The sequence below is a fragment of the Pristiophorus japonicus genome, chromosome 12, assembly GCF_044704955.1.
Source record: "Pristiophorus japonicus isolate sPriJap1 chromosome 12, sPriJap1.hap1, whole genome shotgun sequence".
NCBI lineage: Eukaryota > Metazoa > Chordata > Chondrichthyes > Pristiophoridae > Pristiophorus > Pristiophorus japonicus.
Window position 1 is genome coordinate 169,711,278 of NC_091988.1, and position 12,660 is coordinate 169,723,937.

Sequence of the window (12,660 nt, forward strand, 5' to 3'; positions counted from 1 at the left end):
ATGAGGAGAGACTGGATCAACTGGGCCTTTATACACTGGAGTTTAGAAGGATGAGAGGGGATCTCATAGAAACATATAAGATTCTGACTGGACTGGACAGGCTAGATGTGGGAAGAATGTTCCCGATGTTGGGGAAGTCCAGAACCAGGGGACACAGTCTTAGGATAAAGGGCAGGCCGTTTAGGACTGAGATGAGGAGAAACTTCTTCACTCAGAGAGTTGTTGACCTGTGGAATTCTCTGCTGCAGAGAGTTGTTGATGCCAGTTCATTGGATATATTCAAGAGGGAGTTAGATATGGCCCTTATGGCTAAAGGGATCAAGGGGTATGGAGAGAAAGCAGGAAAGGGGTACTGCGGGAATGATCAGCCATGATCTTATTGAATGGTGGTGCAGGCTCGAAGGGCCGAATGACCTACTCCTGCACCTATTTTCTATGTTTCTATAACGCCCAGATATCGCCTATTTAGCCACAAAATGGAAACTGACACCCATTTTTCGGACACTTATCGCCGAGCGTTACTTTCCCCATGTGCGTAACGCCGGGAGAAAATAATACCGCCCGCCCACTTTTTTTGGGCGCAATCATCAGAATGGGCGAAACCAATGCCCATAATATTGCCCAGCATTACTTTCCACACGTAATTAATGCCGAGATTCAATAATACCGACCGCCCACTTTTTTTTGTCATAAAGATCACATTTGCAGAAACGAACGCCCAGGAGATCACCCAGCATCACTTTCACCACCTCGCACACATCTCGCCCACAATGTCGCTCGCCCAAAACACCGCTCAGAAAAAGTGGAACTGTTCTGAATGAATCACAGCGGTGTGGGCGCCATTTTTAAAATCGCCGGTCGCTTCATTCAAAACTTCAACTTCGGGGGAGTTTGGATTGACTCTGGAGTTCATCTCATGTTCTTCTCAGGTGAAGTGACCATCTCAACCGACATATTTTCAGACCCTGGACTATTGGAGTTTACTGTAGATGGGGCCAGCCATTTCTCAGCCTGCATCGATTAATACGCAGATGCTGCAGAGTGCAAATGGCTCAATTGGGCACATCATTATGTGCCCAATTTAAGACGTGCCAGAATGAGGAGGAGGTCCAGACCATATACACACCGCACTTACAGGGAGAAGAGGTCTTACCTCGACATGTCCGAGCACATCTGCCTTCAGAGACTGCGCTTCCACAAGGTGATGATTAATGAAATATATGAGCTCATTAGGCCACATATGCAGCCTGCCATCAGGACATCAGTGTCGGTCGAGGTCAAGGTCACCGCGGCACTGTCTTTCTACGTGTCCGGTTCCTTTCGGGCCTCTGCGGTCAAGATTTCCCCTCTGTCTCACCATGCCACACAACGCTGCATTAGACAGGTCACGGAGGCCCTGTACACATGTAGGATGGATTTTATCAGCTTCCCCATGACCACGGAGGCTCAGACTGACAAGACTGGAGCATTCTGCCGTATTGCTAAGTTCCCCAGGTTAGAGGGAGCAATACAGCGCACTCACATTGCCATGCGGGCACCTTCTCAGGACCCAGAGCTTTTTTGGAACAGAAAAGGCTTTTCCTCCCTGTAGGTCCAACTAGTTGTCGACCACAACCAGATCATAAGGCAGTGAATGCCAAATGTCCGGGCAGCTTTGATGAGGCTTACATCCTGCGTGAGAGCGCTGTCTCTGACATGTTTAAGAGTCAGCCACAAGGACAATGCTGGATGCTTGGTGACAACCGATATGGCCTAGTCACCTGGCTGATGACACCCCTGCATGACACCACACCGAGGCCGAGAAGCGATACAACCAGAGCCACAGAGACACATGCAATGTGGTCTATAAAACAATAACTGTGCTTAAGCAGTGCTTTAGATGCCTGGAGCACTCAGGCGGGGAGCTACACTACAACCCTGAGCAAGTAGTTAAATTCGTGGTCGTCTGCTCCATGCTGCACAACCTTGATATCAGGAGGGGACAAGAATTGCCAAAAGGGACTGATGGTCCACCTCAGGAGAGAGTTGAAGGGGAGGATGAGGGGCTGGATGCTGGATGCTGGATGAGGGGCCAGACAATCAGGCTGGCTATGCAACCATGCCCACGCCACCCTCCAGACCGCAGGAAAGGGCTCGTGGTGGCTACATAGCTACAAGACTCTTACGTCAGGAGTTCATAACTGAACGATTTGCCTGAAAGAATGTTACTGTGAGTGGCAACGCTGACAGACTGCTGCCTGTGTGCAGCTCAGACATCAATGGTGAGCATCACCTTGGTGCCAGTTAAAGTTTAAGTTGATTGAAACATAGAAACATAGAAAATAGGTGCAGGAGTAGGCCATTCAGCCCTTCAAGCCTGCACCGCCATTCAATAAGATCATGGCTGATCATTCCTTCAGTACCCCTTTCCTGCTTTCTCTCCATACCCCTTGATCCCCTTAACCGTAAGGGCCATATCTAACTCCCTCTTGAATATATCCAATGAACTGGCATCAACAACTCTCTGCGGCAGGGAATTCCACAGGTCAACAACTCTCTGAGTGAAGAAGTTTCTCCTCATCTCAGTCCTAAATGGCCTACCCCTTATCCTAAGACTGTGTCCCCTGGTTCTGGACTTCCCCAACATCGAGAACATTCTTCCCGCATCTAACCTGTCCAGTCCCGTCAGAATCTTATATGTTTCTATGAGATCCCCTCTCATCTTTCTAAACGCCAGTGAATAAAGGCCCAGTTGATCCAGTCTCTCCTCATATGACAGCCCAGCCATCCCTGGAATCAGTCTGGTGAACCTTCGCTGCACTCCTTCAATAGCAAGAACGTCCTTCCTCAGACTAGGAGACCAAAACTGAACACAATATTCCAGGTGAGGCCTCACTAAGGCCCTGTATAACTGCAGTAAGACCACCCTGCTACTATATTCAAATCCCCTAGCTATGAAGGCCAACATACCATTTGCTTTCTTTACCGCCTGCTGTACCTGCGTGCCCACTTTCAGTGACTGATGAACCATGACACCCAGGTCTCGTTGCACCTCCCCTTTTTCTAGTCTGCCGCCATTCAGATAATATTCTGCCTTCGTGTTTTTTCCCCCAAAATGGATAACCTCACATTTATCTATATTATACTGCATCTGCCATGTATTTGCCCACTCACCTAATCTGTCCAAGTCACCCTGCAGCCTCTTAGCGTCCTCCTCACAGCTCACACCACCACCCAGTTTAGTGTCATCCGCAAACTTGGAGATATTACACTCTGTTCCTTCATCCAAATCGTTAATGTATATTGTAAAGAGCTGGGGTCCCAGCACTGAGCCCTGCAGTACCCCACTAGTAACTGCCTGCCATTCTGAAAAGGACCCGTTTATCCCTACTCTCTGCTTCCTGTCTGCCAATCAGCTCTCTATCCACATCAGTACATTACCCCCAATACCATGCGCTTTGATTTTGTACACCAATCTCTTGTGCGGGACCTTGTCAAAAGCCTTTTGAAAGTCCAAATACACCACATCCACTGGTTCTCCCTTGTCCACTCTACTAGTTACATCCTCAAAAAATTCCAGAAGATTCGTCAAGCATGATTTCCCTTTCATAAATCCATGCTGACTCGGTCCGATCCTGTCACTGCTTTCCAAATGGGCTGCTATTTCATCATTAATGATTGATTCCAACATTTTCCCCACTACTGATGTCAGGCTAACAGGTCTATAATTACCCGCTTTCTCTCTTCCTTCTTTTTAAAAAGTGAAGTTAAGTTTTATTTAACCTTTTCATGTTAAGGAATCACCAGTGTGTAACGGTCTAGCTATCTGACCATTGGTCTGAAATCATAAGTATTATGGGCAAAAACACCCAACCACTGCCAACACCCCACTTTTTCCACCATTGACATCAATCAAATGGCCAACATGTCCAGCAACACAGAATAAAAATGCAAAGCATGATGGTGGCCCCCTCCCCCCATACATTACAACAAAGTGCATAACAAAGCCATCACTTGTGCACATGCACCTCACTTTCCTTCCCCCCTCCCCTTCTTCTCCCCACCTCTACCCCTTTCCCTCCTCGTTCCACACCGCCTGGCCGAAGAGCTCCTCAGGCGGTGCCTCATTGGTGGGGATGAAGGCAGAGGCGGTGGTTGGACGGGTACAGGAGCGGGGGGTGCTGAGGGGGGAACATTCTCGGATCCAGAAGCAGGATCTTGGTCCTGCCTCTCATCTGTCGTTCGCAGCGGTGGTGCGGAACCTAGGGGTGGAGTGCCGCGCTCTGGGACTACTGGGAGGCCTGTGCCAGCAGTGTTCCTGGCTATCGCCTCCTGGGCCTCCACTATCCGCGGAACATAATCAGTCATGGTGGCCAGCTGTCGGGATATGCCCCCCTATGCATCGAGGATCTGCTCAGCAATGTCTAGTCCTCCTGGACAACTGTACTATCTCTCCGCTCTCATGTGGCGTTCGTCGACCAGACCTGCCGCATCCACGAAACTTCCGCGAGGTCGGCGCTGTGGTGAAGTGCTTGGGCCCGGTACCTCCAGAGTGGAGGCGGGAATGACCAGGGGAGCACTAGATGGCCTTGGGGTAGAATGGCTTCTGGAGCGTGATGATGCAGGTTCCTCGAAGGATCGTCCGGCGAGTACGACCCCGCACCCCCACTTTCTGACCTCTGTGGTCTTGCCTGGAGCCGTGCTGCTGGCTGAGCTGCAAAACACAAATTAGGTTATTAGAGGAGAAGGGAGTGCTAGGGTCATAAGGTGATTCCAGTGCTACACACAGCAGATGCACGACAAAAGCACCACCGCTATCAAAATCATCACAGACATCCAATTCATGACCATCGACACATTGTGCATTGCAGTGATTTTCATTAAGCCAGTATTATTTATAGGGCAATTTTAGAAATCATCTATTATGTATGATTGTTTGGATATGAGTGGGTGTGGCACCTATCGAATTTACATCATGCAATGGTGTAAACTTTACTCACGTCGCATCACTTCAGAGTCTGCAGATGCTTGCATGGCCGTCCAGGGGTGCTTCCCCACGAGTGTGAGCACCCGCTCCTCTATCTCAGTGATGTCGCTGGGAACTGGTGGCCCCCCACCCATTCGCCTCTGCATGGACCTCATCGTCGATAGCTTCTTCTGTAAAAGGTGACAGGATGACATGGCATGAGATCATTGCGTGATATCATTGCTAGGTACTGTCACAGAGACTGATACAACACATAACCGACAGATGTAATCATGATTATTATGATAATTATCATTTTTTATCTAAAGACGTGCACCGTGACCGCATGCTTTGACTACAACATTCCCAGTAAAAGTGAAAGATCTCATATCTGATGATAGTCACTCAAGACTCTTACAAATCAAATTATATAAATACATAAGTACATGTAAATAAATGCAATACTTACTCTTGCAGATCCGACAAGGTCGTTCCATCGTTTGCGGCATTGGTTGCCCTCACGCACCTCATTGGTCGCCGACGAGACCACCTCTGCTATCTCGGCCCATATCTTTTGGTAGGCCTTTGGGCCCTACTCATGCCCTCCCTGGGTCAAATCACCCCAGCGTAATCGACCTCTTGCAGGAGGGAGGCATTTGCCTCGTCCGAGAACCTCCTCGCTCTTTTGCGCCCTCCAATGTGCTCCTCTCCCAGCTCACTGCTCTTGCCAACGTCAGACTCCACAGCGTGCTGTGTCACCTCCTCCTCTCCTCCATTATAGGCACCAAATTCGGGCAAATATCTGGCTGGTAACAGTAAATTTTTTTGCCTAATTTACATAAAGATCAAAACTCTTCCTCCTTCCTCCTTCCTCCCAAAGCAGCCTCACCACACCCACACACGCTTTCACTCCCTCTCAGCTCCCTCTCTATCTGTCTTCTCTTCTGCGCATGTCATGATGACCCTTGACCTCCTGAATCGCGGGAATCGAGCGTTGCTAAGGACTAAGACACTTTACGGCAGAAGGTCACAAAGATTTAATGCTCATGCCCATTTCATATCGCTCGTGGTAACGCCCAATTTCAAAAATGGAGACTAGGTGCTTTGAGAATGAGCAACAAGCCGGCGATCTGAAAACCAATTTTTACTGCCCACGCCGGAAATACCGCCTATTTTTGGCCGATCTGCACAAAAGTGTAAAATCTAGCCCCACGTGTAGTCTTCAGGCTGAGAGATGGGGGGATAATTGAACCATGACTGGAGAAGGACTGAAACACTGGAGATGAGAAAATACCAGAGGAGGAAGGTAGAATAGGGGGAGGGGGCGGGGGGTAGAGATGAGTTGCTGAATAGCAGGAAGGAATTAGAGTTTGGGGAATAAGTGGGAAGATAGAGTAGGGTTAAAGGCTAGGGAAGCAGAAAGGAAAACCAGGGTTAGAGGCTAGGATGGAGTGAGAGGAAAGTAGACCAGGGTTAAAGGTTGGGCAGGCTGGGCAAAAGTAGTGCAGGGTTTGAAGCTGGGGTGGGACGGTAGAATAAGTAGAAGTTGGGCAGAAAAGTTTACATTTTTTTTACCTTGATGTGGTGCTCCTCCTGGCTCCAGAGCAGTACTGTTGACCTGGGCTCATCATCTCTCCCTTTTGCCTCAACCTCCCACCCCCACCGATCTGGCTGAATGTTGTGAATAATCTGACTGACAAGCTCATCAGGATGCTCAATTGGCTTCCACAGCTCGCCAGTTTTATGAAAATAAAGCCAGAGGCCCAATTTGGAGCAAGCCTCAGATTGACATTTTTGGACCTTAAAATTCCATTTTGATTCATTCAGTTGAGACAAATTGGTGGCATTCTGCATAATCGTGCACCTGGCTCTGCACTTCTTGAGTGACCAGTTCAGAGTTGCGGTCCAGTTATCATTGACCTGATAACACACCATTGGGTAAGTTCAGTGATCCTACACACCCAGCAGTGAGCAGCGCTTGAAGGGAACATGAGTCAGAGAAGTGGCACTGCGGTGTTGTAACCCTGTCTTAGTGCGTAGCTCCCTACGGGTAATGCAGGATCGCTGAACTTACCCTTATGTTCAACCCTCGAGTTTGTTCAGTGCTTTAGTAAATGTGTTTTAAAAGACTTACTTGAATTATGGGGACATTAATAATTCAGTTTTATGCAGAAAGTACATTTCCTGAAAGTATGCTTCTGGCACAATGGCTTGCATTTGTGGAGAATGTGTATGATTTCCCTGTGTGCCATATTGTTGGGTGAGGCTCCATGCCAGGAGCAGGCATTTGTAAAATTTAACTTACAGGCTTTCCGCTTTCAGTTAGTGATATTTTGTGGCAGAACAAAAGATTCAACAGTCTGGCATGTCCAAAATGAATACCCCTAATCGTCTGCATAACGTTGGCAGAAAATCTGCAGAAATGCCGTACATTTATAAGAACATAAGCATTAGGAGCAGGAGTAGGCCTTTCGACCCCTGGAGCTTGCTCCACCATTCAATAAGATCATGGCTGATCTTCTACCTCAACTCCGCTTTTCTAGCCTGGCTAGCCCTGTAGGAATGTTGTATGCTTCAATGAGATCACCTCTCATTCTTCTCGAGAATATAGAAGGCAGGGAAATGCTTTAGTTGTGGAGAGGAAGGGACTGACAGGACGGCTGGAAAGTAGTACTTTTTGCTGACTTATCCACTGCTGTAAATGAAGGCACAACATGGGTCAATAAACCTCACTTGTTTTAAGATTAGTCTGCATGTCTAATTGACCACTAAGTCCTGTGCCTGCATCAGCTTGTTACACTAGGTTCTCCGAAAAAAAAGCTTTGAACTGCGTATTCTTTCTGATTGTTGAAGGATAATCTCACATATGAGGAAAATGGACAACTGAAATCATGAGAAACAACCACAAAATTAATTCAGCAGGTTTGTAACTGCAGAGTATGTTTTATGAATGCAGCTCTGTTACAGAGCCTTGTCTGCTTGGGGGATATCTTGAGAAATCATTTCCCGCCTCCAATCAATGGCAGGCTCTGTACCATGAGCATGTAATCACAAGACACAGACGTAGCCTTGCCACAGTTCAATCTCAGGATGTTACACAAAGACCAGTTTGCAGCATGTAATCTGATATGAAATCAAATGTCATCTTTAACTGATTTTTACTTTGCAGGTTTCTTATTGGCAAGAATAATTGCAAGTCTTCTTTTAAGAACAGCAGTAGCTTTTTAAATTTCTGTTTTGCCAAATATTCAGGCGCTGCATCCTGTATGCTCCCGACATAGGATCAGTCTATGCAGGACTGTGGAATCATTTATGTTGAGTGGACCTTATAAACTTATATGGGTGTACCAAGTGCAATGAGGGCATGAAGGGGTAGAATTTCCAAGTGGATCCTCCTGGTCGTCTACATAACGTTGGCAGAAAATCTGCAGAAATACCGGCAGATCTTCCGCAGAAGGTACAGTGGATGATTGGGAAATCCTTGTAGAAATTCAACGTGAGATGTTGAAATTGACATGTTCGGTGCAGGTTGGCAAGAGCCAAGGCTTACTGACCCCCAAGTATGCACAGGGTGTTTAACCAGATAAATCTATACAGAACACTGATAAGCTTCCCATTTCTTGTACAGTGTTATCTTGGAACCAAATGGGGAAAATTCCATTGACGCATGCACTCCTCCATTCATGATCCATGCTAGCTGGTCAATCATCAACAGTGCCCTGGGGCACTATGGACCTTCCTGGTTCTGATATCAGATTATAGACTTTGCTGTGAAGGATTGACTTGGTTCAGAACTATCATCACTAGATTTGTCAACTTGGAGTTGCTTGAATCTCAAAAAGACCTTGCTTACTTCCCTCCTCTCTTTGCTCCCCAAGAAGCATTGTCATTAGTTGATGTAATGTATGCACTTGTGAAAATGCTCACATGGTGGTGCAATGGTAAGCATGGTTGACTTCCAAGCAGTTGACCTGGATTCAATTCCTAGCCATCCCACCTCTTACTTTCTATTTGAGGATAAATTGATCCTCTGATAACTTTGGTTGTAAGCAGTTCTTATAATTGCATCTCTTGGCTTTCGTGCTCCCCCACCTTTAATCAGGGGGTACTTGTTTAAAGTTTGCAACAAAATAGTTGTAGAGTTGTTGCCATCAACTGGTCCAGGCAGTCAAGGGGGTCGTTCAGCCTGATTGCCTGCCTCTTTGTTCACCGGTACACTTGCGGCCTTCCACGAGAGGTGGGCGCCGGAGGGACTGGAGTGCATCATCAACCCCGGCAACCAAATTTTAATTTGAACCAGTTGACTGTCCGAAGTTTAATTTGTTTAATTGTGTCGGTTTTAGTGCCCCCGCCGCCCCCCCCCCCTTAAACAGGGAGCACTTGATTATTTGATTTACAGATGCAACTTTAAAATTGTTGTAGAGTTGTTGCATTGTGAGTGGCTTAGCCAGTCATGTGATGTTCACAAGACTCAATAAAACCCCAGTCATCCATGATGAGGTATGCAGTTCTGAGCCTAGTGTATGAACTGATAAAGTGTAGTATGATTGTTAAACCTTTGTTAATAATGTGTTAAATAATGTGTTGCTATGAATTCTCAAGCGAAGAACCCATGAAGCAAATATATTACAGTTGGTCATTAAACAAATAACAAAGAAAGCTTCAGCCCTCACTATAGAGACACCAAGTATCAAAGTTCTTCATAAGTGGCATAGTAAGCTTCACAACTCACTATATAATCCTTGCACCATAGCATGGACACGTACCATGCCTCATCAAAGAGTAATTCCATCTTGGAAGGTGCAAAGCTTCAGCAGCATCCAGTTGCCTCTCTGTATCCCAGTCGGCACTGAACCCAGGATATATAATTATTGTTGGTGCACTAATTAGCAGTAAAGTAGTCTATATGTTTTTACTGGAATCAGTGTATGATTTACAATTAATCAAAAAGGCTAATGGAATGTTAGCCTTTGTAACTAGAGGCTAGAAAGGATGGACATCTTGCTCCAGCTATACAGAGCCCTGGTTAGACCACATCTGGAGTACTGTGTGCAGTTCTCGGCACCCGATTTTAAAAAGGATATATTGGCCTCGGAAGGAGTGCAGTGCAGATACACCAGAATGTTACTAGCGTTCCAAGAGTTAGATTATGAGGAGAGTTTACATAAACTGGGCTTATATTCCCTGGAATATAGACGGTGAGGTTTTTAGGATTTTGAAAGGAACTGATAGGGTAGATAGAGAGAAACCATTACACTGGTGGGGGAGTTTAGGACAAGGGGTCATAACCTTAAAATCAGAGCCAGGCCATTCAGGAGAGAAGTTAGGAAACATTTCTTCATGCAAAGGATGGTAGACGTGTGGAACTCTGCCACAAAAAGCAGTAGATGCTAATTCAATTAATAATTTTAAATCTGAAATCAATAGATTTTTGCGAGACAAGGATATAAAAGGATATGGGTGGATGGAATTGAGATACATCCGTGATCTCATTGAATGGCGAAACAGGCTCAAGACTCTGAATGGCTTATATACGACATATAAGCTAATTTAAAAGTACTTAAAATATAAAAATATTAACAGCTCCACTATGCCTATAATTTTTAGAGTTAGCAAAGTATTTCAATTACTTTTTTTAATGACTGGAATCGCATTCAGTACAGCCAAACAAAAAGGTGTTAATCTGGTTATTTAGAAATAATTAACAGTTTAGCTACGAACACCAACGGTAAATCCTAGATTTGTAAATTTAAACACGTTTCTTTTTTTATTACCAGTGCTTTATTTTAACCAGATATCAAAACTAGCTAAATAAAAATAAATAACCTGATCAGATTTTCAGCATACTGAACTGACAGGTTGTGAGTAATGATAGAGAGCTCCACAAAATTATATGCTACAGCAAACTGCACAACACACATCAAAGTTCAGTCATTGCACCTTCTAAGGTGACTGTTGCACTGATTTATTCTATAAATCATGGCCAAAACTGAAAGCTCTCAGAAGGCTATGCTTTGCTTTTACATAATATCCCTGGGACTTGAAACTTAATAGCACCATCTGAAGAGTTAAGACGGGTTGAAATAAGTAGTGTCTTCTTTGATTTTTTTTTGGAGTTGTCAATAACACTGGTTCAGAATTTTAAACCTAGTAAAAGATTCCCCAAGGTATTCTTCATGGTGTGTTTGAAGATTGGCTGTTTTATAACAGACCATGTACCATGTAATGCACATTCCACTTTATGCTATGATTAAATAGAAGCTAATTACTGTTGCTGAAGAAACTTTGTAGATTGGGAGCTACTTGTAAATCTCAAACTCTAGGTCAGGAGAAACCAGAAGGAAAAGACTACATCAGAACACAGGCACAGGAAAAGGCTCTTCAGCCCCTCAAGCCTGCTCAGCCATTCAGTTAGGTTATGGCTGATCTGTAACTCAACCTCATTGATGTGCCTTTACTCCATATCCCTGATACTCTTACCGAACAAAAATCTATCAATCTCAGTCTTGAAAATGTAAATTGACCCAGCATCCACAACCCTTTGGCGGAGAGATTTCCACCATCATTTGTGTAAAAAGGTGCTTTTTGATTTCACTCCTAATTTGTAAACATAAGGAGGTACAGGTATTTTATTTTATATGAAAAATAAAAGTTGCAACAATAATCTACATCTGAGCCTGATCCTACCCTTACCTCATTTCCACTGAAGCAGAATTTAATAAATGGTGATCAGGATCATTTTCCCCAATTTAGCCAATGGGCACTGAGATCAATTGTAGTGACACAGCGCTGCTCTGAGTTCAGCGAACTCAACACACACGAAGCACCAAACTTGAAAACATCCTAATCTTAGCTACTCACTGTTTTCATTTGAGGGAGCAAGATTGCACATGTTTATGTTCAAATATTTGTCTTCATTTTTCAGAATCTGAAGGTACTTTCAATTAGTAATTAGATACTGCAGTGCTGTGCACCATGAAAGCAATTGTGCCATGGGGTGCAGGGCAATCTGGAATTGGTAGAGCAGGCCCTGTGCCCATTGCCTACTGGGCCGTAATTCTGTGCATCACCTGAATAGCATGACATCGCATATTATGTTTGAGAGCGTTTGTACCCATCTCATGCTTTAGCCTTATTTAAAGCCCAGATTTAATGCAAAAGTTGTTTGCTACACTTACAGTACCTTTTTTTCAGTAGGCATTTTCTCCATATTTTGGAAATGTTTAATATTTTACTGAGAAATTTTGGAGGGCCATTTATTTTAGAAATGCCTCAAAATATTTTATTTCTGAAGCGAATCATCAGGCCGCAGGCCATATCTGCCAATCTTGGCATACCGACGTGCTAGTGATCAAAGACAACTGTTTCAGCTTACTCCAAGTTGGCACATAGCCAGCTATGGAGATATTCCATCTGTAACACAGATACCCGCAGCTAAGGTGTAACATAAATTTTCCATGGGCATTAGTTAGTAAGATCACCACTGCCTTCAATTGTTATGTCTATTTTTTTAATTATTCGTTCCTGGGATGTGGGCGTCGCTGGCAAGGCCAGCGTTTGTTGCCCATCCCTAATTGCTCTTGAGAAGATGGTGGTGAGCCACCTTCTTGAACCGCTGCAGTCCATGTGTTGAAGGTACTCCGACAAGGCTGTTAGGAAGGGAGTTCCAGGATTTTGACACAGTGATGAGGAAGGAACGGTGATATACTTCCAAG

The 12,660-nt window shown here is 45.0% G+C and overlaps 1 protein-coding gene across 1 annotated transcript in view; it reads left to right on the plus strand.

Annotated features, from left to right (window-relative positions):
- samd10b (sterile alpha motif domain containing 10b) overlaps positions 1-12,660 on the plus strand; it is a 107,893-nt gene that overhangs the window by 79,704 nt on the left and 15,529 nt on the right. Inside the window, exon 5 of the mRNA XM_070894885.1 lies at positions 11,871-11,879. Within this exon, the coding sequence (XP_070750986.1) occupies positions 11,871-11,879 (9 nt within the window). The remainder of the gene's footprint in view (positions 1-11,870; positions 11,880-12,660) is intronic.